This window comes from Procambarus clarkii, chromosome 27 (genome assembly GCF_040958095.1).
Source record: "Procambarus clarkii isolate CNS0578487 chromosome 27, FALCON_Pclarkii_2.0, whole genome shotgun sequence".
In the NCBI taxonomy this organism is placed as follows: Eukaryota; Metazoa; Arthropoda; class Malacostraca; order Decapoda; family Cambaridae; genus Procambarus; species Procambarus clarkii.
This window is the reverse complement of record NC_091176.1, coordinates 8,456,708-8,481,032: the sequence shown is the minus strand read 5'-3', so window position 1 is coordinate 8,481,032 and position 24,325 is coordinate 8,456,708. Positions and strand designations below refer to the sequence as shown.

The 24,325-nt window shown below is 44.9% G+C and overlaps 3 protein-coding genes across 3 annotated transcripts; 2 read left to right on the top strand and 1 right to left on the bottom strand.

The window, feature by feature from the left end:
* Positions 1-2,237: 2,237 nt before the first annotated feature.
* LOC138369089 (uncharacterized) lies at positions 2,238-2,972 on the bottom strand. Its single transcript, XM_069332022.1, has one exon. It carries the CDS (start codon positions 2,970-2,972, stop codon positions 2,238-2,240), a length of 735 nt encoding a protein of 244 aa, XP_069188123.1.
* A 97-nt stretch (positions 2,973-3,069) lies between these two features.
* Positions 3,070-4,788, top strand: LOC138369088 (uncharacterized). The gene has a single exon (XM_069332021.1). The coding sequence runs from the start codon at positions 3,070-3,072 to the stop codon at positions 4,786-4,788; it is 1,719 nt and encodes a 572-aa protein (XP_069188122.1).
* A 383-nt stretch (positions 4,789-5,171) lies between these two features.
* On the top strand, positions 5,172-8,933 carry LOC138369087 (uncharacterized). Its single transcript, XM_069332020.1, has 2 exons — positions 5,172-7,210; positions 8,507-8,933. Exons 1-2 carry the CDS (start codon positions 5,172-5,174, stop codon positions 8,931-8,933), a joined length of 2,466 nt encoding a protein of 821 aa, XP_069188121.1.
* Positions 8,934-24,325: the final 15,392 nt, after the last annotated feature.

The following is a 24,325-nucleotide window of genomic DNA, read 5'->3' as shown; positions in this document are numbered from 1 at the left end:
GTTAGGTAGTCGAAAAACAATTAATTCATGAAAACTTGGCTTATTAGGCAAATTGAGCCTTGCATAGTAGGCTCAGAAGTGAGTTCTGGCTACTAGGTACGACATATATATATATATATATATATATATATATATATATATATATATGTCGTACCTAATAGCCAGAACGCACTTCTCAGCCTACTATTCAAGGCCCGATTTGCCTAATAAGCCAAGTTTTCATGAATTAATGTTTTTTCGTCTACCTAACCTACCTAACCTAACCTAACCTAGCTTTTTTTGGCTACCTAACCTAACCTTACCAATATATATAGGTTAGGTTAGGTTAGGTAGGGTTGGTTAGGTTCGGTCATATATCTACGTTAATTTTAACTCCAATAAAAAAAATTGACCTCATACATAGAGAAAAGGGTTGCTTTATCATTTCATAAGAAAAAAATTATAGTAAATATATTAATTCAGGAAAACTTGGCTTATTAGGCAAATCGGGCCTTGAATAGTAGGCTGAGAAGTGAGTTCTGGCTACTAGGTACGACATATATATATATATATATATATATATAGATTATGTATGAGGTCAATTTTTTTTATTGGAGTTAAAATTAACGTAGATATATGACCGAACCTAACCAACCCTACCTAACCTAACCTAACCTATCTTTATAGGTTAGGTTAGGTTAGGTAGCCGAAAAAGTTAGGTTAGATTAGGTAGTCGAAAAACAATTAATTCATGAAAACTTGGCTTATTAGGCAAATCGGGCCTTGCATAGTAGGCTGAGAAGTGCATTCTGGCTACTAGGTACGACATATATATATATATATATATATATATATATATATATATATATATATATATATATATATATATATATATATATATATATATATATATATATATATGTATGTATATATATATATATATATATATATATATATATATATAACCTATATATATATATATATATATATGTCGTACCTAGTAGCCAGAACTCACTTCTCAGCCTACTATGCAAGGCCCGATTTGCCTAATAAGCCAATTTTTCATGAATTAATTGTTTTTCGACTACCTAACCTACCTAACCTAACCTAACCTAACTTTTTTGACTACCTAACCAAACCTAACCTATAAAGATAGGTTAGGTTAGGTTAGGTAGGGTTGGTTAGGTTCGGTCATATATCTACGTTAATTTTAACTCCAATAAAAAAAATTGACCTCATACATAATGAAATGGGTAGCTTTATCATTTCATAAGAAAAAAATTAGAGAAAATATATTAATTCATGAAAACTTGGCTTATTAGGCAAATCGGCCCTTGCGTAGTAGGCCAAAAAGTGCGTTCTGGCTACTAGGTACGACATATATATATATATATATATATATATATATGTCGTACCTAATAGCCAGAACGCACTTCTCAGCCTACTATTCAAGGCCCGATTTGCCTAATAAGCCAAGTTTTCATGAATTAATGTTTTTTCGTCTACCTAACCTACCTAACCTAACCTAACCTAGCTTTTTTTGGCTACCTAACCTAACCTTACCTATAAATATAGGTTAGGTTAGGTTAGGTAGGGTTGGTTAGGTTCGGTCATATATCTACGTTAATTTTAACTCCAATAAAAAAAAATTGACCTCATACATAGAGAAAAGGGTTGCTTTATCATTTCATAAGAAAAAAATTATAGTAAATATATTAATTCAGGAAAACTTGGCTTATTAGGCAAATCGGGCCTTGAATAGTAGGCTGAGAAGTGAGTTCTGGCTACTAGGTACGACATATATATATATATATATATATATATATATATATATATATATATATATATATATATATATATATATATATATATATATGAATGAGATTGGATAGATATAAATAGAAACTGTCTCATTTGGGTCAATTGGCCTTCTGCAGTTTCTTTCATTGTTACGTTCTTAAGATGTTATTGTGGGACGGATGAAGGGAGGGAGGAAAAGAGAAGAGATGAATTATGGGAAGAAGAAAGAGATAAAGGGAATATAAGAGTGAGTTTGATAAAGGAAGGAGGGAGAAAGGAAGAGTTGGAGGGAGGGAGGGACGATCGGAGAGATAGAGGGACGGTCGGAGGGAGGAAAATTTTCCTTCTTATCTTTCCATTTTCCTTCCTCTCTGGCCGCCACGGTGGGAGGGAAGAAAGGAAGGAAAATGGGTATAATAATCAGAAGGATGGAGTTATCTTAGAAGTATTTCCTGACATCAAAAGATTTTCACAAATGTGAAAAAAATGTTTCTTGCAGCTCTCTTGAGCTCCACGTACATTCCTGTTAGCTCCATGCACATTCCTGTTGCCTCCACGTACATTCCTGTTGCCTCCACGTACGTTCCTGTTGCCTCCACGTACATTCCTGTTGCCTCCACGTACATTTCTGTTGCCTCCACGCACATTCCCGTTGCCTCCACGCACATTCCTGTTGCCTCCATGTACATTCCTGTTGCCTCCACGCACATTCCTGTTGCCTCCATGTACATTCCTGTTGCCTCCACGTACATTCCTGTTGCCTCCACGTACATTTCTGTTGCCTCCACGCACATTCCCGTTGCCTCCACGCACATTCCTGTTGCCTCCATGTACATTCCTGTTGCCTCCACGCACATTCCTGTTGCCTCCATGTACATTCCTGTTGCCTCCACGTACATTCCTGTTGGCTCCATGTACATTCCTGTTGCCTCCACGCACATTCCTGTTGCCTCCATGTACATTCCTGTTCCCTCCACGCACATTCCTGTTGCCTCCACGCACATTCCGTTTCCCTCCATGTACATTCCTGTTGCCTCCATGTACATTCCTGTTGCCTCCACGTACATTCCTGTTGCCTCTACGCACATTCCTATTGCCTCCACGCACAGTCCTGTTGCCTCCACGTACATTCCTGTTGCCTCCACGTACATTCCTGTTGCCTCCACGTACATTCCTGTTGCCTCCACGCACATTCCTGTTGCCTCCACGCACATTCCTGTTGCCTCCACGCACATTCCTTTTGCCTCCACGCACATTCCTGTTGCCTCCACGCACATTCCTGTTGGCTCCATGCACATTCCTGTTGGCTCCACGTACTTTCCTGTTGCCTCCACGTACATTCTTGCTTCCTCCACGTACATTCCTGTTGCCTCCACGCACATTCCTGTTGCCTCCACGCACATTCCTGTTGCCTCCACGTACATTCTTGCTTCCTCCACGTACATTCCTGTTGCCTCCACGTACATTCCTGTTGCCTCCACGCACATTCCTGTTGGCTCCACGCACATTCCTGTTAGGTCCACGAACATTTCTGATGACTCCATGCACATTCCTGTTGGCTCCACGCACATTCCTGTTGGCTCCACGTACATTCCTGTTGGCTCTTCGCACATTCCTGTTGGCTCCACGCACATTCCTGTTATCTCCATGCACATTCCTGTTGCCTCCACGCACATTCCTGTTGGCTACACACACATTCCTGTTGCCTCCACGCACATTCCTGTTGGCTCCACGCACATTCCTGTTGGGTCCACGCACATTTCTGATGACTCCTTGCACATTCCTGTTGGCTCCACGTACATTCCTGTTGGCTCCACGCATATTCCTGTTGGCTCCGCGCACATTCCTGTTGCCTCCACGCATATTCCTGTTCCCTCCACGTACATTCCTGTTGGCTGCATGCACATTCCTGTTGCCTCCAAGCACATTCCTGTCGCATACACGCACATTCCTGTTGCCTCCACGTACATTCCTGTTGGCTACACACACATTCCTGTTGCCTCCACGCACATTCCTGTTGCCTCCACGCACATTCCTGTTGCCTCCACGCATATTCCTGTTGGTTCCACGTACATTCCTGTTGGCTCCACGCACATTCCTGTTGGCTCCACGCACATTCCTGTTGGTTCCACGTACATTCCTGTTGGCTCCACGCACATTCCTGTTGGCTCCACGCACATTCCTGTTGCCTCCATGCACATTCCTGTTGCCTCCATGCACATTCCTGTTGCCTCCACGCACATTCCTGTTGGCTCCACGTACATTCCTGTTGGCTCCACGCACATTCCTGTTGGCTCCACGCACATTCCTGTTGCCTCCATGCACATTCCTGTTGCCTCCACGCACATTTCTGATGACTCCATGCACATTCCTGTTGCCTCCACGCACATTCCTGTTGGCTCCACGTACATTCCTGTTGGCTCCACGCACGTTCCTGTTGCCTCCACGCACATTCCTGTTGGCTCCACGCACATTCCTGTTGGCTCCACGCACATTCCTGTTGGCTCCACGCACATTCCTGTTGCCTCCATGCACATTCCTGTTGCCTCCACGCACATTCCTATTGGTTCCACGCACATTCCTGTTGGCTCCACGCCCATTCCTGTTGCCTCCATGTACATTCCTGTTGCCTCCATGTACATTCCTGTTGCCTCCACGCACATTCCTGTTGGCTCCACGCCCATTCCTGTTGCATCCATGTACATTCCTGTTGCCTCCATGCACATTCCTGTTGCCTCTACGCACATTCCTATTGGTTCCACGCACATTCCTGTTGCCTCCACGTACATTCCTGTTGCCTCCACGTACATTCCTGTTGCCTCCACGTACATGTCTGTTGGCTCCACGCCCATTCCTGTTGCCTCCATGTACATTCCTGTTGCCTCCATGTACATTCCTGTTGCCTCCACGTACATTCCTGTTGGCTCCACGTACATTTCCTGTTGGCTCCACGCACATTCCTGTTGGCTCCACGTACATTCCTGTTGCCTCCACGCATATTCCTGTTGACTCCATGCACATTCCTGTTGGCTCCACGCACATTCCTGTTGGCTCCACGTACATTCCTGTTGCCTCCACGTACATTCCTGTTGCCTCCACGCTTAGTGCTGTTGGCTCCACGCACATTCCTGTTGCCTCCACGCACATTCCTGTTGCCTCCACGCACATTCCTATTGGTTCCACGCACATTCCGGTTGGCTCCACGCCCATTCCTGTTGCCTCCATGTACATTCCTGTTGCCTCCATGTACATTCCTGTTGCCTCCATGTACATTCCTGTTGCCTCCACGTACATTCCTGTTGGCTCCACGTACATTTCCTGTTGGCTCCACGCACATTCCTGTTGGCTCCACGTACATTCCTGTTGCCTCCACGCATATTCCTGTTGACTCCATGCACATTCCTGTTGGCTCCACGCACATTCCTGTTGCCTCCACGGACATTCCTGTTGCCTCCACGTACATTCCTGTTGCCTCCACGCTTAGTGCTGTTGGCTCCACGCACATTCCTGTTGCCTCCACGCACATTCCTGTTGCCTCCACGCACATTCCTGTTGCCTCCACGCACATTCCTGTTGGCTCCATGCACATTCCTGTTGGCTCCACGTACTTTCCTGTTGCCTCCACGTACATTCTTGCTTCCTCCACGTACATTTCTGTTGCCTCCACGCACATTCCTGTTGCCTCCACGCACATTCCTGTTGCCTCCACGTACATTCTTGCTTCCTCCACGTACATTCATGTTGCCTCCACGTACATTCCTGTTGCCTCCACGCACATTCCTGTTGGCTCCACGCACATTCCTGTTAGGTCCACGCACATTTCTGATGACTCCATGCACATTCCTGTTGGCTCCACGCAAATTCCTGTTGGCTCCACGTACATTCCTGTTGGCTCTTCGCACATTCCTTTTGGCTCCACGCACATTCCTGTTATCTCCATGCACATTCCTGTTGCCTCCACGCACATTCCTGTTGGCTACACACACATTCCTGTTGCCTCCACGCACATTCCTGTTGGCTCCACGCACATTCCTGTTGGGTCCACGCACATTTCTGATGACTCCTTGCACATTCCTGTTGGCTCCACGTACATTCCTGTTGGCTCCACGCATATTCCTGTTGGCTCCGCGCACATTCCTGTTGCCTCCACGCATATTCCTGTTCCCTCCACGTACATTCCTGTCGGCTGCATGCACATTCCTGTTGCCTCCAAGCACATTCCTGTTGCATACACGCACATTCCTGTTGCCTCCACGTACATTCCTGTTGGCTACACACACATTCCTGTTGCCTCCACGCACATTCCTGTTGCCTCCACGCACATTCCTGTTGCCTCCACGCATATTCCTGTTGGTTCCACGTACATTCCTGTTGGCTCCACGCACATTCCTGTTGGCTCCACGCACATTCCTGTTGGTTCCACGTACATTCCTGTTGGCTCCACGCACATTCCTGTTGGCTCCACGCACATTCCTGTTGCCTCCATGCACATTCCTGTTGCCTCCATGCACATTCCTGTTGCCTCCACGCACATTCCTGTTGGCTCCACGTACATTCCTGTTGGCTCCACGCACATTCCTGTTGGCTCCACGCACATTCCTGTTGCCTCCATGCACATTCCTGTTGCCTCCACGCACATTTCTGATGACTCCATGCACATTCCTGTTGCCTCCACGCACATTCCTGTTGGCTCCACGTACATTCCTGTTGGCTCCACGCACGTTCCTGTTGCCTCCATGTACATTCCTGTTGCCTCCATGTACATTCCTGTTGCCTCCACGCACATTCCTGTTGGCTCCACGCCCATTCCTGTTGCCTCCATGTACATTCCTGTTGCCTCCATGCACATTCCTGTTGCCTCCACGCACATTCCTATTTGTTCCACGCACATTCCTGTTGCCTCCACGTATATTCCTGTTGCCTCCACGTACATTCCTGTTGCCTCCACGTACATGTCTGTTGGCTCCACGCCCATTCCTGTTGCCTCCATGTACATTCCTGTTGCCTCCACGTACATTCCTGTTGGCTCCACGTACATTCCTGTTGGCTCCACGCACATTCCTGTTGGCTCCACGTACATTCCTGTTGCCTCCACGCATATTCTTGTTGACTCCATGCACATTCCTGTTGGCTCCACGCACATTCCTGTTGGCTCCACGTACATTCCTGTTGCCTCCACGCACATTCCTGTTGGCTCCACGTACATTCCTGTTGCCTCCACGCACATTCCTGTTGCCTCCACGCTTAGTGCTGTTGGCTCCACGCACATTCCTGTTGCCTCCACGCACATTCCTGTTGCCTCCACGCTTAGTGCTGTTGGCTCCACGCACATTCCTGTTGCCCCCACGAACATTCCTGTTGCCTGCACGCACATTCCTGTTGCCTCCACGTACATTCCTGTTGCCTCCACGTACATTCCTGTTGCCTCCACGTACATTCCTGTTGCCTCCACGTACATTCCTGTTGCCTCCACGTACATTCCTGTTGCCTCCACGCACATTCCTGTTGCCTCCACGTATATTCCTGTTGCCTCCACGCACATTCCTGTTGCCTCCACGCTTAGTGCTGTTGGCTCCACGCACATTCCTGTTGCCTCTACGAACATTCCTGTTGCCTCCACGTACATTCCTGTTGGCTCCACGCACATTCCTGTTGGCTCCACACACATTCCTGTTGCCTCCTCGCACATTCCTGTTGCCTCCACGCACATTCCTGTTGCCTCCACGCACATTCCTGTTGCCTCCATGTACATTCCTGTTGCCTCCACGCACATTCCTGTTGCCTCCACGCACATTCCTGTTGCCTCCACGCACATTCCTATTGCCTCCACACACATTCCTGTTGCCTCCACGCACATTCCTGTTGCCTCCACGCACATTCCTGTTGCCTCCACGCACATTCCTGTTGCCTCCATGTACATTCCTGTTGCCTCTACGCACATTCCTGTTGCCTCCACGCACATTCCTGTTGCCTCCACACACATTCCTGTTGCCTCCATGTACATTCCTGTTGCCTCCACGCACATTCCTGTTGCCTCCACGCACATTCCTGTTGCCTCCATGTACATTCCTGTTGCCTCCACGCACATCCCTGTTGCCTCCACGCACATTCCTGTTGCCTCCACACACATTCCTGTTGCCTCCATGTACATTCCTGTTGCCTCCACGCACATTCCTGTTGCCTCCATGTACATTCCTGTGTCCTCCACGCACATTCCTGTTGCCTCCACGCACATTCCTGTTGCCTCCACACACATTCCTGTTGCCTCCATGTACATTCCTGTTGCCTCCACGCACATTCCTGTTGCCTCCACGCACATTCCTGTTGCCTCCATATACATTCCTGTTGCCTCCACGCACATTCCTGTTGCCTCCACGCACATTCCTGTTGCCTCCACACTCATTCCTGTTGCCTCCACGCACAATCCTGTTGCCACCACGCACATTCCTGTTGCCTCCACGCATATTCCTGTTGCCTCCACGCACATTCCTGTTGGCTCCACGCATATTCCTGTTGCCTCCACGCACATTCCTGTTGGCTCTACGCATATTCCTGTTGCCTCCACGCACATTCCTGTTGGCTCCACGCATATTCCTGTTGCCTCCACGCACATTCCTGTTGGCTCCACGCATATTCCTGTTGGCTCCACGCACATTCCTGTTGGCTCCTCGCATATTCCTGTTGGCTCCACGCACATTCCTGTTGGCTCCACGCACACTCCTGTTAGCTCCACGCACATTCCTGTTGGCGCCACACACATTCCTGTTGGCTCCACGCTCAATCCTGTTGGCTCCACGCTCATTCCTGTTGCCTCCACGTACATTCCTGTTGGCTCCACGCACATTCCTGTTGCCTCCACGCATATTCCTGTTGGCTCCACGCACATTCCTGTTTGCTCAACGCACATTCATGTTGCCTCCACGCACATTCCTGTTGCCTCCTCGCACATTTCTGCTGACTCCACGCACATTCCTGTTGCCTCCACTCACCTTCCTGTTGACTCCATGCACATTCCTGTGGCCTCCACGCATATTCCTGTTGGCTCCACGCACATTCCTGTTCGTTCCATGCACACTCCCGTTGGTTCCACGCACATTGCTGTTGGCTACACACACATTCCTGTTGCCTCCACGCACTATCCTGTTGGCTCCTAATTCATTCCTGTTCACGTACATTCATGAATTACTTCAATGTACATTCCAGTTGGCTCTACGTTAAGAAATGCTTTTAACTTCAAAGCCTTTTTCAAATCCAGCATTGATAATGCTTTCAATGATGGATTTCAAAAATCCTTTCAATCTTTTAAGAAGGGATGCAGTATTCAGTTCGGTTCATCGCGTTTTTCCTTCCCTCTGTCCGTTTGTAAACTCATGTTACAGTAAGATTCTAACTCTGTTATTCGGGGAACATGAAATCGATTCACAAGGTGTCCAGCAGGGTGACCCACTTGCTCCTTTTCTTTTCTGCCTAGTTATCAAGGAAGTCACCGATAACCTGTCCAGTGAGCTCAATATTTGTTTTTTGGACGATGGTACTCTAGCCGGCTCCCCAGCCTCACTCTTGGACGACATAAGAATAATCCAGGAGCAAGTCTAGGCCTCACCCTGAACTCTTCCAAGTGCGAAATAACGTCCACTAACCAGCACATAATAGAGCGAATAAAGGTTGTTTTGCCCGATATTCATATAACCAACCCTGAGGACAGCACACTCCTAGGTGCTCTTCTTGGAAGGAATGCCATCGACGGGGTCCTCGATAAGAAGATCACTGACCTGAAGAGGATGAACGACAGGATTGAAGACATCGATGCTCATGATGCACTTTACCTCATCACCAGATGCTTGTCCCTCCCCAGGCTGACCTACTTTCTAAGATGTTCGCCATCTTTCAATTTTTTAATTAGAAGAGTTCAATAGCTTGCTGAAATCAATGCTAATAAAAACCTCAACCTTTCTATCAGCGACTTACAGGGGAAACAGGTCTCCCATCCTGTCAGACTCGGGGGCCTCGGCATTCGCACAGCAACACAAATTGCTGTACCAGCATTCCTATCCTCTTCAGTGGCATCTGGACATCATGTCGTGTTGGGTTGTTGCAGCACCCAGGCATTCTGTAGTAGCTGTCTACTATGGGGCCATCCCAGCAGGATTGCTTGTGGCCTTTTGAGGATGGTGGTTGAGGTGATGGGCCTGCACGAGAGGCCCACTCGTTTATGCAAGTATATGTGTGTGAATAAGTGTCCCGAGTTCTCGTTGGTAATGCAATGGCTTGATAAAAAAGCGTATTGTGACCCACTAACCATTGCTGGCCTCCTTGGGGCATCGAGATGTTGGGGATAAACTCCGAGTTTTGATCTCTTTTAAGGATCTGCCGTGGTGGAGAGGTCAACGTACCGGTTATGTTCAGGCGTGCGGACACATGTGCTTTCTCAGTTCGAGTCTCTTGCAGGGAGTTGGTGCCCCTTGTATATATATATATATATATATATATCTATATATATATATATATATATATATATATATATATATATATATATATATATATATATGTATATATATATATATATATATATATATATATATATATATATATATATATATATATATATATATATATTATTAAATATGACCGAAAAAGTAAGATTAATAATTCTAACACGAATTTTCTCAATCTTTCGTACATTACGCTTCACTGTTGGAGGTAAATCAAAAATCACTTCTCCAAAATTCATTTTTATTTCTAGTCTGACGCGACACGGGCGCGTTTCGTAAAACTTATTACATTTTCAAAGACTTCACAAATACACAACTGATTAGAACTTACGTCTCTCTGATATTATATCTACATTTGAGTGAGGTGGGAAGGATGATGTGGCATTAACACAAGACAGAACAGGGGATATTAATAGGGTATTAAAAGTATCAACACAAGACAGAACAGAAACAATGGGTATTGAATAGAAGTGTTTGTAGAAAGCCTATTGGTCCATATTTCTTGATGCTTCTATATTGGAGCGGAGTCTTGAGGTGGGTAGAATATAGTTGTGCAATAATTGGCTGTTGATTGCTGGTGTTGACTTCTTGATGTGTAGTGCCTCGCAAACGTCAAGCCGCCTGCTATCGCTGTATCTATCGATGATTTCTGTGTTGTTTACTAGGATTTCTCTGGCGATGGTTTGGTTATGGGAAGAGATTATATGTTCCTTAATGGAGCCCTGTTGCTTATGCATCGTTAAACGCCTAGAAAGAGATGTTGTTGTCTTGCCTATATACTGGGTTTTTTGGAGCTTACAGTCCCCAAGTGGGCATTTGAAGGCATAGACGACGTTAGTCTCTTTTAAAGCGTTCTGTTTTGTGTCTGGAGAGTTTCTCATGAGTAGGCTGGCCGTTTTTCTGGTTTTATAGTAAATCGTCAGTTGTATCCTCTGATTTTTGTCTGTAGGGATAACGTTTCTATTAACAATATCTTTCAGGACACTTTCCTCCGTTTTATGAGCTGTGGAAAAGAAGTTCCTGTAAAATAGTCTAATAGGGGGTATAGGTGTTGTGTTAGTTGTCTCTTCAGAGGTTGCATAGCTTTTCACTTTCCTTCTTATGATGTCTTCGATGAAACCATTGGAGAAGCCGTTATTGACTAGAACCTGCCTTACCCTACAGAGTTCTTCGTCGACTTGCTTCCATTCTGAGCTGTGGCTGAGAGCACGGTCGACGTATGCGTTAACAACACTCCTCTTGTACCTGTCGGGGCAGTCGCTGTTGGCATTTAGGCACATTCCTATGTTTGTTTCCTTAGTGTAGACTGCAGTGTGGAAACCTCCGCCCTTTTCCATGACTGTTACATCTAGAAAAGGCAGCTTCCCATCCTTTTCCGTCTCGTAAGTGAAACGCAGCACGGAACTCTGCTCAAATGCCTCCTTCAGCTCCTGCAGATGTCTGACATCAGGTACCTGTGTAAAAATGTCGTCAACATACCTGCAGTATATGGCCGGTTTCAAGTTCATGTCGACTAAGACTTTTTGCTCGATGATACCCATGTAGAAGTTTGCAAACAGGACACCTAGGGGAGAACCCATGGCGACCCCATCTACTTGCTTATACATGTGCCCATCCGGGCTCAAGAAGGGTGCCTCTTTAGTACAAGCTTGGAGTAGTTTCCTCAGAATACTTTCTGGCATGTCAAAAGGAGTACAGGCTGGATCACGATACACTCTGTCGGCTATCATTCCGATTGTCTCGTCCACAGGTACGTTGGTAAACAGCGATTCTACGTCCAACGAGGCTCTTATCCCTGTGGCCCGTGTGCCCCGCAGTAAGTCCACAAATTCCTTTGGAGACTTCAGGCTGAAGGCGCAAGGAACATAAGGAGTCAGCAGGCCGTTGAGTCGCTTCGCCAGTCTGTACGTGGGTGTGGGTATCTGGCTAATGATTGGCCGAAGTGGGTTTCCAGGCTTGTGCGTCTTGACATTTCCATACGCATATCCAGGTTTATATTCCCCAATGATCTTTGGCAGGTGGAGTCCGGATTTCTTGGCGTTCACAGTTTCGATCAGCTTGTTGACCTTTGCTTTTAATTCGGCTGTAGTGTCCTTCGTTACCCTTTGGAACTTAGTTTGGTCAGAGAGTATGATGTTCATTTTCGCCAGATATTCGTCTTTTTTAAGAATGACATATATTGGCGACTTGTCACCTATGGCAATTCCACGACCAAGGACCTATGGCAAGTCCACGACCAAGAGATGGCTTCCTGAACCTTGCAGGAATTAACCTCACTGAGGACCAAGTCACTCTCCTAAATCTGGGCATAAACTGTCATGTTATGTCCAGAACGAGTGAGATGGCCCGGAAAGTAGAGTTGGAAATTCTGTTGGACGACATATTCGACCTCGAGACACAAAAGAAGGTCACTACCAAAGATACCTTACAAGCAGAACTTATTGCAGAAGGAGGAAAGAATCGAGGCAATTACAGAAGCACCATACTGTCCCCCGAGCTTAAAGCGGCAGCTAAAAGCCTTCGTGAGAACAAGGAGATAGTTGTCAGGAGAGGTGACAAGTCGCCAATATATGTCATTCTTAAAAAAGACGAATATCTGGCGAAAATGAACATCATACTCTCTGACCAAACTAAGTTCCAAAGGGTAACGAAGGACACTACAGCCGAATTAAAAGCAAAGGTCAACAAGCTGATCGAAACTGTGAACGCCAAGAAATCCGGACTCCACCTGCCAAAGATCATTGGGGAATATAAACCTGGATATGCGTATGGAAATGTCAAGACGCACAAGCCTGGAAACCCACTTCGGCCAATCATTAGCCAGATACCCACACCCACGTACAGACTGGCGAAGCGACTCAACGGCCTGCTGACTCCTTATGTTCCTTGCGCCTTCAGCCTGAAGTCTCCAAAGGAATTTGTGGACTTACTGCGGGGCACACGGGCCACAGGGATAAGAGCCTCGTTGGACGTAGAATCGCTGTTTACCAACGTACCTGTGGACGAGACAATCGGAATGATAGCCGACAGAGTGTATCGTGATCCAGCCTGTACTCCTTTTGACATGCCAGAAAGTATTCTGAGGAAACTACTCCAAGCTTGTACTAAAGAGGCACCCTTCTTGAGCCCGGATGGGCACATGTATAAGCAAGTAGATGGGGTCGCCATGGGTTCTCCCCTAGGTGTCCTGTTTGCAAACTTCTACATGGGTACCATCGAGCAAAAAGTCTTAGTCGACATGAACTTGAAACCGGCCATATACTGCAGGTATGTTGACGACATTTTTACACAGGTACCTGATGTCAGACATCTGCAGGAGCTGAAGGAGGCATTTGAGCAGAGTTCCGTGCTGCGTTTCACTTACGAGACGGAAAAGGATGGGAAGCTGCCTTTTCTAGATGTAACAGTCATGGAAAAGGGCGGAGGTTTCCACACTGCAGTCTACACTAAGGAAACAAACATAGGAATGTGCCTAAATGCCAACAGCGACTGCCCCGACAGGTACAAGAGGAGTGTTGTTAACGCATACATCGACCGTGCTCTCAGCCACAGCTCAGAATGGAAGCAAGTCGACGAAGAACTCTGTAGGGTAAGGCAGGTTCTAGTCAATAACGGCTTCTCCAATGGTTTCATCGAAGACATCATAAGAAGGAAAGTGAAAAGCCATGCAACCTCTGAAGAGACAACTAACACAACACCTATACCCCCTATTAGACTATTTTACAGGAACTTCTTTTCCACAGCTCATAAAACGGAGGAAAGTGTCCTGAAAGATATTGTTAATAGAAACGTTATCCCTACAGACAAAAATCAGAGGATACAACTGACGATTTACTATAAAACCAGAAAAACGGCCAGCCTACTCATGAGAAACTCTCCAGACACAAAACAGAACGCTTTAAAAGAGACTAACGTCGTCTATGCCTTCAAATGCCCACTTGGGGACTGTAAGCTCCAAAAAACCCAGTATATAGGCAAGACAACAACATCTCTTTCTAGGCGTTTAACGATGCATAAGCAACAGGGCTCCATTAAGGAACATATAATCTCTTCCCATAACCAAACCATCGCCAGAGAAATCCTAGTAAACAACACAGAAATCATCGATAGATACAGCGATAGCAGGCGGCTTGACGTTTGCGAGGCACTACACATCAAGAAGTCAACACCAGCAATCAACAGCCAATTATTGCACAACTATATTCTACCCACCTCAAGACTCCGCTCCAATATAGAAGCATCAAGAAATATGGACCAATAGGCTTTCTACAAACACTTCTATTCAATACCCATTGTTTCTGTTCTGTCTTGTGTTGATACTTTTAATACCCTATTAATATCCCCTGTTCTGTCTTGTGTTAATGCCACATCATCCTTCCCACCTCACTCAAATGTAGATATAATATCAGAGAGACGTAAGTTCTAATCAGTTGTGTATTTGTGAAGTCTTTGAAAATGTAATAAGTTTTACGAAACGCGCCCGTGTCGCGTCAGACTAGAAATAAAAATGAATTTTGGAGAAGTGATTTTTGATTTACCTCCAACAGTGAAGCGTAATGTACGAAAGATTGAGAAAATTCGTGTTAGAATTATTAATCTTACTTTTTCGGTCATATTTAATAATATATGTCTACAGGAAAGACTGCTACCAAAATATACTAATATATATATATATATATATATATGACAATGTCAGACCACGGAGGAAAATGAAACAGGAATTTCCTTAAGTACTTTCGTATATTAAATTCATCTTCAGAAGGAATAATTCCTTCCTTCCGAAAGAAAGGATTCCTTCTGAAGATGTATTTAATATACGAAAGTACTTAAGGAAATTCCTGTTTCATTTTCCTCCGTGGTCTGACATTGTCACATTCTTAATCACGTGTTTATTTTCGTGATATATACACACACACACACACACACACACACACACACACATATATATATATATATATATATATATATATATATATATATATATATATATATATATATATATATATATATATACATATATATACACAAAAGGCATCATGTATACATCAGACAAGGAGATAGCCCGCCTCAGAGCAGTGCATGCCCCCCATGCAGGAGACTTCCTCCTGGCAGTACCCATGTCAGCAATGGGCACGCGCCTAGATCCAGAATCCATTCGTGTAGCAGTGGCCCTCCGCCTTGGTGCCCCAATTCACACTGAATATAAGTGTATTTGCAACAGGGTGGAAGCAGACCAATACGGACTGCATGGGTTGCATTGCGGAAGCACAAAGGGCTGGCATGCAAGACACAACGAGGTCAATGACGTCATCAAGAGAAGCCTCGCCTCAGCTCAGTGCCCAGCGGGGAGAGAACCTCGCATTGTATTGGTATATGCACACCATAGCTCCTTCCCCTTCCCTCTTCCCCCTTTCTCTTCCTCTTCCCCTTCCCTTCCCTCGCTTGCCTTCCCTCCCTTTGGGTCATCCCTTCCATTTGTCACGGTCTGACCCTCGTGGTCAAAAACAGTTTGAAGCCCCTTGCTCCCCTCGCTCTCCGTCCATCTGTCCAGTGACCAATTGAAAAAGTACCTCAGGGCCAATAAACTTGTGATCTCAAGTTACACGTGGGTGCCCGGCAGGCATTCCCACAGGAAAGTCTTTGGTGCCTTCCCAGTTTTGGAGTTTTCTGTCAAGAGGAATTGACCCTTATGGTCAAGCTTGATCCGGATTGGTTAAAGACATGTAGGCCTGTGGAGGCGGGGCCTCACGGGGTAGTGCCTGTCCATGCCATTGGCCCGGATTCTAGATCACGTAGTTATGTTTAAATCCATTGGCCAAAGGCTTGGGATAGGCGGAGTTAATTTGGGCCTAGGAACTAAGGGGTGGAGCCTGTCCCACTGGTAAGCGTTTTTAATAAAGATTAGTTAGTGTGTCTTGCGGCCTCAACTGAGGTACAGGTCAGGTGACCTGCGGGCAGCCAATCAACATCCTGTAGCAAGCTGCAGTATTCAAGGTAATTGTGCACTTGAGTTTATGTATATTTCAGCATTACATTCCATTGCCTCGTAGGGTTTTAGAGTAGGCTATGTTTCAATTTTGATTTAAATATACGGGTTCCAATAATAAAGTATTTTAATGTATTTGTGTTTAGTTCTCTGTTCCCTTTGATTAATGACGGGGTTATTTATTCTTGTGATTTTCATTTGCGGTGCTAGAAATTCCCCCGTGTTCTCCATCTTGGGAATAGTAAAGTCCCTCTAGAATCTCCCGTTCAGTTCAGTAAGATTACAGTATTAATCCATTAAGATTCATTTACTTGCCTTTTGAGTTCCATGACTATTGAGTCCCTTCCTTCCTAGGGAAGACACATTCTAGGGAAGACACAATAATTGAGACACATTCATTTATGTTGGGAAGGTGGTGGCAGTGTTTAATGATTTTAATTATTAGTAATAAATTAATAACCCCTATTCTTCTTGTGTCCTCCTCATTTAATATTCAGTTTATATTCGTGGCAGTCCAGTGAGGGGTCATACTGGACTGTAACAGTGTTAAGCCGGGGTGTTGGATGAAGGGAAAGAGTAGAGAGAGAGAGAGAGTTACAAGGGTAGCGTTCAGTACTATTACAAGAGAGATCAGGGTTATTACAGCATCCTAGGGGGCCAAAACCCGGAATTCCCTGCACTTCGCCCTGATGGCATCACCATACACTCCTGGAAGAGGGGTAGACAGTTGGTGTGGGACTACACATGTGTATCCACCCTGGCTGACACCTGTGTACACCTCGGAGCTGATCAAGCAGGTGGGGCGGCCAACCACAGAAAAACAGCAAAATCAGCCAAATACAGGCGATTGGAAGGTCAATACCTCTTTGTTCCATAGCGTCTGAGACGCATGGCCCCTGGGGCAAGAGTGCCTTGGGATTTCTCAAGGGATTGGGTTCCAAGCTCATTGACGTCACCAGAGACCTAAGGGCTGCCAGTTTTTTGTTTCAGCGCCTCAGTGTGGCGATCCAAAGGGGGAAACGCCTGATGCATCCTCGGTTCCTGTCCGGAAGCAGAGGAGCTTCAAGAGATCCATAACCTTTAAGCACTCTTTGTATCAACCAATGTGTATCTTGTAACATTTAAATACATAATAAAGCAAAAAAAATCCGAAGGAAGAGTGTGGTTATCTTGAGGTTATCTTGAGATGATTTCGGGGCTTTTTAGTGTCCCCGCGGCCCAGTCCTCGACCAGGCCTCCACCCCCAGGAAGCAGCTCGTGACAGCTGACTAACACCCAGGTACCTATTTACTGCTAGGTAACAGGGGCATAGGGTGAAAGAAACTCTGCCCATTGTTTCTTGCCGGCGCCTGGGATCGAATCCAGGACCACAGGATTACAAGTCCAGCGTGCTGTCCGCTCGGCCAACCGACTCCCCTTGGTGGGTGGTAGGAGAAAAGCACACAGAAACTGTTTTGGAGGGGACCTAAACATTCCCTCTAATGCATTATGTGTGGTTTCCTCCGAGACTAATGGAAATGTTCATTTGTGCATAACCGCTAATCTCCGAAAGTTCTTCACCGATTGCTTTAAGATTTTCACACAAGTTGCAATCGTATCCGAGGAGACGATATATACATACTATATAGATGTCACGTCTGTGACAGTAAAAAAAACATGTTTTTTTTCCTGAAAAACTGTGTTTTTCATGTGAGAGAAATCTTTGAAACCTCTTTACCGACTGCTTTTAAATTTTGACACAACGTTTCATTCGAAAAGGAGCGTCTTTTTTTGTAATACGTCATGTTACAATTCCATTTCAATGTTTCTGATTGCATTGATAAATTGAATTTTCATAGATTTTGATTCATTTTAATTTTTATTTAATTATTTTGTGTGAATTGCGATGGAATTGAGCTGTGTTGTTTACCATATCGTTCATTTCGTGTGTATAGTTTATTTTTTTAATTTTTTCATATTTTATTTCATTTTTTAACTGTTTTTCTTATATTTCAGTGATGGAAACATCAGATCACTTGATGTTCCCAATTTTCTGATGGGAACATCAGACCATTTGGAGGGCATCAGACGAGGGAGTAGGGAATGGTGGGGAGGACGAGGGGGACAAAGGAGGGGGGTAATGGTGGGGATGGACGAGGGGATGGGAGAGTTTGGGATGGTGGGGACGAGAGGATGGGGGAATGGTGGGGAGGACAAAGGGACAGTGGAGTGGGTCATGGTGGGAAGGAAGAGGGGAAGGTGGAGTGGTGAATGGTTAGGAGGCCGAGGCGACGTGTGAGGGGAGAATGGTGGGGAGGACTGGAGGACAGGGAAGGTTGCTGTGGCTCAACAACGCACATGCATTGCTGAGCCACAGCAACGCGTGGCCGGGTACAGCTAGTCTATATAAATAAAAATGGAAATTTTCGTTTGTGCATAACCGCAAATCTCCGAAAGTTCTTCACCGATTGCCTTGAAATTTTCACACAACGTTCCATTCGCATCCGAGCAGGTCTTTATATACATACTATATAGACGTCACGTCTGTAACGGTAAAAAAAATCCTTTTCTGAAAAACTGTTTTTCATGTGAGGGAAAACTTCGAAACCTCTTTACCGATTGCTCTAAAATTTTGACACAACGTTGCATTCGAATAGGCGCATCTTTTTATATATCTACTATATACATGCCTCACCTGTGACAGGAAAAAAATAGTTTTTTTTTTAAACATCTGTTTAAAGTAAGAGCAGCACATGCTGTAATCTCTGGAAGTTCTTCACCAATTGCTTTGAAATTCTCCCACAACGTTCCATTCGCATCCGAGTGGGTTTTAATTATATACATACTATATAGATGTCGCGTCTGTGACACGAAAAAACTATTTTTTTTATACTGTATTTTTCATGTGAATGAAATCTTTGAAACCTCTTTACCAATTGCTTTGAAATTTTGACACAACGTTGCATTCAAATAGGCGAGTGTTTTTATGTACCTACTATATACATGTTTCACATGTGACAGGAAAAAATATCATTTTTTTTTTAAACTGTGCCATCTGATGGACGTAAGAGCAACACTCGCTGTAATCTATGAAAGTTCTTCACCGATTGCTCTGAAATTTTGATACAATGTTCCATTTGAATACGCACGTGTTTTCATATACCTTCTATATAGATGCCACTCCTGTGACCGGTAAAAACATGCTTAGTTTGAAAAACAGCGCCATCTGTTGCACGTAATAGAAACACACACTACACTAAATATGTCACGATTCCATTTTAATGTTTCCGATTGCATTGATAAATTGAATTTTTATAGATTTTGATTTATTTTCATTTTGATTTAATTATTTTGTATGACATTGCACTGCAATTGAGCTGTGCTGTTTAGCATACCGTTCAATTCGTAAGTATAAGTATTGATGCCACACACACCTGTGACAGGAAAAAAACATTCTTATTTTTTTTAAGAAACGGCGCCATCTGTTGCATTTAAGAGCAACATACTCTATACTAAATATGTTACGATTCCATTTCAATGCTTCTGGTTGCATAGCTGAATTGAATAGTCATGAATTCCGATTTATTTTCATCTTGATTTCATTATTTTGTGACATTGCGTTGTTTACCAAAACGTTCATTTCGTGAGTACAGTTTGATTTATTGATTTTTTCAGAGGTTTTCTTTTCGTTTTTTTCACAGTTTTTCTTATATTTCCCTGATGGGAACATCAGATCATTAGATGTTCCCAATTTTCTGATGGGAACATCAGATCATTTGGGAATGCGTTCGGACGAAGGAGTGGGGAATGGTGAGGAGGACGAAGGGACGGGATTGGGTGATGGTGGGGGAGGACTAGGAGACAGGGGAGGTAGTATTTTTGGGGACGACGAGGGGATAGGGGGTGTTGGAGAGGGGGGTGTTGGGGATAGTGGGGACGAGCAAACAGGGAAATAGAGAATGGTTGGGCGAACAAGAGGACAGGGAAGTGGGGGATGGTGTGGAGGACGAGGGGACCGGGAAGGGGGCGGAATGATAGGGAGGACGAGGGGACAGGGAAGTGGGGGATGGTGGGGAGGACGAGGGGATAGGGGAGTGGGGGATGGTGGGGAGGACGAGGGGACTGGGGAGTGGGGGATGGTGGGGAGGACGAGGGGACTGGGGAGTGGGGGATGGTGGGAGGAGTAGTGAGAAACGACTCATATCGCTGCAGTATTGCTTTTTTGAGCTGCAGCGTTATGAGTCGTGTATTTTTTTTACCCCAGCGAGTTATTGCTTGTCTCGAAGTCTTAACATTTCGCTGAAGAGGAAAAAAAAGCCAGTCTAAGCCTATAATTGCTACACGACTAATTGCATAAACATATTCAATCAGTCGTGTATTTTTCTATACCCCAGCGAGTGATTATCCAGGTCTTAGCATTTCGCTCAAGGGGATTAAAAAGCCGGTATACGAGTCGTGTATTTTTCGTTACCCCAGTGAGATTCAACGGCAGCAATATGGCCTACGTGTTTTAGGTACCCCGGTGAGATACGACGGCAACGGTATGGCCTCATGTGTTTTCGTCACCTTAGCGAGTGATTGCTTCCCTTCTACTCCCTGACAATTTTGCTGGAGGGGAATAAATGGCCCCAACTTGTCCGGGTTCATTTTCGTTGCCTCAGCGAGTGATTGGTTGAAATGTAATCTGCCATCACTCATTCATATGAAACAAGGGGAGCGAGACAGGTTAAAGACTAACATATATCTACTTGCTTCAGCGTTCATCTCCCAGACACGGTGACTTCAACAGGGAATTCAGTAGTATTCCAAATATGTCGCTGCTAGTCCTGTGCACGTCTCACATTCTCTCAAAAACATGCCCCCACACCCTACTGTAGCATATAACAAATCAAAATACTCATTCAGTTTGCCAATATAAGATTTGCATTGAGCAGAAGCGGCTTTGCATGCTTTGAAAAATAGGCCTTCTGACGTCATCATCCCTAGTGCGGTTTGATCCACCAATGGGTACATATTGCATTTTAGCCGACATCGCACATGTGGTTCCTAGGAGGGCTACACATTAGCCCGATCTCTTACTCTCTCTCAATACCTCAACTGTACTCTGTGTCATCACAGGCGATGCTCTGATGCCTTGCTCGTATTCTCGCCCATTGCTCACATTTATCTGTCCCAGTATAGGGATAACGTATGGTCAACCATGACCAAATAGGTGTCACGGCCCCCCATAGCAACCTGACTTTTCAACTGTGCGTCAAGTCACAAGATGGGGTATGCGGCCTTGACATGTTACTCATCTTGTAGTCTATTTAATGATATTATTAACAAAATGGCTAGACTAACCATCCTCCACCTAACCTACCCTAATTACGGGTTTAATAATATAGATTTTAGTCATCCACAACTGTAATCATTTCATTATGCAGTGATGGGTTCATAACTAAAAAAGCAACCCAAATATCGTACCGCAATTCATCTAAATCGTACGTCTGGCAGCATAGCAGGTGAGCTGATCATGAGAATAAAGGTAAGTGCAGAAGACCTATTAACCCCTATTAGGCAGCTCCTATATATTTCCACCCAGTCTCTTTCATATATATGTCCAACCTATGCTTACAACAATTAAGGGACCGCCACATCCGATGTTAGTTTACAACAATAGTTTATATCACAAAGTAGTTGCCGTGCATCTGGCAGCTCAGCGGACTAGTAACTATACTCATAGGCTAGTCAAATATCCTCACATCCATCAAATAGCAGCCCAGATATAGCACCGCAATTCATTAATCTAGCAACTCAGCTGGATGCTAGCCACTATATTCATAGGCTAATCATTTCTAGACCTCAAAAATTCCTAATCTTGCTACGCGAATCAGCTGACTTGTTTCTAAACCAAGAGTCACAAATACAAGCATACAGACCTACACATACTCAACAACCCATACACACACATAGACTGTTTTTGCCGCCATTGTCACGTTAATCAGATGTAATTTATGCTGTGTGAATAAAATACAACATTAACACACCAGATATGACATTTATGCACAAAATGTATAATTTACACATACAATATATAATTTACACACAATATATGTCATCCAATATATATATATATATATATATATATATATATATATATATATATATATATATATATATATATATATATATATATATATATATATATATATATATTGTGACGGTGTCCCACCCCTATATTTCTTCCTTCCCAGCTTAAAAGAGCCATATCTCCGTAACCTGAGTATTCTCTGATGTTCAGGGAACATTTTCATGTGTGGGAAAGCGTGGAGCGTAATTAAGCTGGCTGTAAAATGTCCAGGTAAGTTTGATAATGCAAGGGGCTTACGCCTTTTGAGGCACAGGACGGTGTCGAGCCATCCTGTTTCCCGCCAAGACGTCCTGACGCTTCCCGGCACCTGATTGGCCAGGTGAGGTCACCTGCCGGAAGTGACCAATGACGAGAGACCTCGCGCGGTGTGACGTCACGAGGTGGAGGGCTCTCAGGGCGGCTGGCTCCTGGGCAGGAGAGAGTACTCACTAGCCGCCCTAGAGTGAGGACGCGCTCGAGTGAGCTCCGGATCTACAGGCTAGAGAGCCCTTACCAGTAGATTTAAGCTTCGCTTCGATACTGCAGACAGTCTGGGAGGCCATCCAACTTCCGTGGAGTGCCCAGAAGCAAAGACGGACCGGATTAGAGAGCCAAGAACTCTATCAAGAGTCTGCAGCAGAGGGAACGTTGGGCTGGTGACGTTTGGGACGCCCAGAGGACCACGTTATATACATCAAGCGAAAAGCTTCGATCCGACCTAGGGTATTTTATATATTGTGAACATTTCTACTTATCATTTTATTGTCCAAGTGACAGAGTGTTAGGCTAGAAGCCAAGAGATCATGTAGGCTTGATGGTGGTGTGAACATAAATGTGTTGATGCAGTGATGTTAGTGACCCTGGAGGCAGTAGCTGGTTTGCAAGGAGCCAGTAACGAAATTTGAAACGCCCAGCTGATCGCGTTGCCAGAGGCGTGGGTGTGTGCCGCCACCTGACGGGTGGACCCAGTCAGCTGACCGTGTTGCCAGAGACGTGTCGTGAGGAGTGTTGCCGACAGCGGACGATTCAACTTAGACATTTCTTTATGCTATTTATATGTATATATATACCTTTTCCTCAGTAAACTTTTAAACTAAATGATGTGTTTAAGTGAGCCTCCATTCTCTAGGACTATTTATGATTGAAACCATTAATGATACCTAGTACTGCACGTGATATTGCATCCTTAATTAAGATAACCAATAAGACCACGTCTTATTGTTGGAATGTGCCTAAATGCCAACAGCGACTGCCCAGACAGGTACAAGAGGAGTGTTGTTAACGCATATGTCGACCGTGCTCTCAGCCACAGCTCAGAATGGAAGCAAGTCGACGAAGAACTCTGTAGGGTAAGGCAGGTCCTAGTCAACAACGGCTTCTCCAATGGTTTCGTCGAAGACTTCATAAGAAGGAAAGTGAAACGCCATGCAACCTCTGAAGAGACAACTAACACAACACCTATACCCCCTATTAGACTATTTTACAGGAACTTCTTTTCCACAGCTCATAAAACGGAGGAAAAGGTCCTGAAAGATATTGTTAATAGAAACGTTATCCCTACAGACAAAAATCAGAGGATACAACTGACGATTTACTATAAAACCAGAAAAACGGCCAGCCTACTCATGAGAAACTCTCCAGACACAAAACAGAACGCTTTAAAAGAGACTAACGTCGTCTATGCCTTCAAATGCCCTCTTGGGGACTGTAAGCTCCAAAAAACCCAGTATATAGGCAAGACAACAACATCTCTTTCTAGGCGTTTAACGATGCATAAGCAACAGGGCTCCATTAAGGAACATATAATCTCTTCCCACAACCAAACCATCGCCAGAGAAATCCTAGTAAACAACACAGAAATCATCGATAGATACAGCGATAGCAGGCGGCTTGACGTTTGCGAGGCACTACACATCAAGAAGTCAACACCAGCAATCAACAGCCAATTAATGCACAACTATATTCTACCCACCTCAA

Bases quoted from the DNA above. Each gene is read 5' to 3' on its own strand.
- LOC138369087 (XM_069332020.1), top strand. From the start codon at position 5,172: ATGCACATTCCTGTTGGCTCCACGCACATTCCTGTTGCCTCCACGGAC. The intron at 7,211-8,506 runs GTACATTCCTGT...CACTCCTGTTAG, and splicing joins TACATTCCTGTTGCCTCCAC to CTCCACGCACATTCCTGTTG.
- LOC138369088 (XM_069332021.1), top strand. From the start codon at position 3,070: ATGCACATTCCTGTTGGCTCCACGTACTTTCCTGTTGCCTCCACGTAC.
- LOC138369089 (XM_069332022.1), bottom strand. From the start codon at position 2,972: ATGTGCGTGGAGGCAACAGGAATGTACGTGGAGGCAACAGGAATGTAC.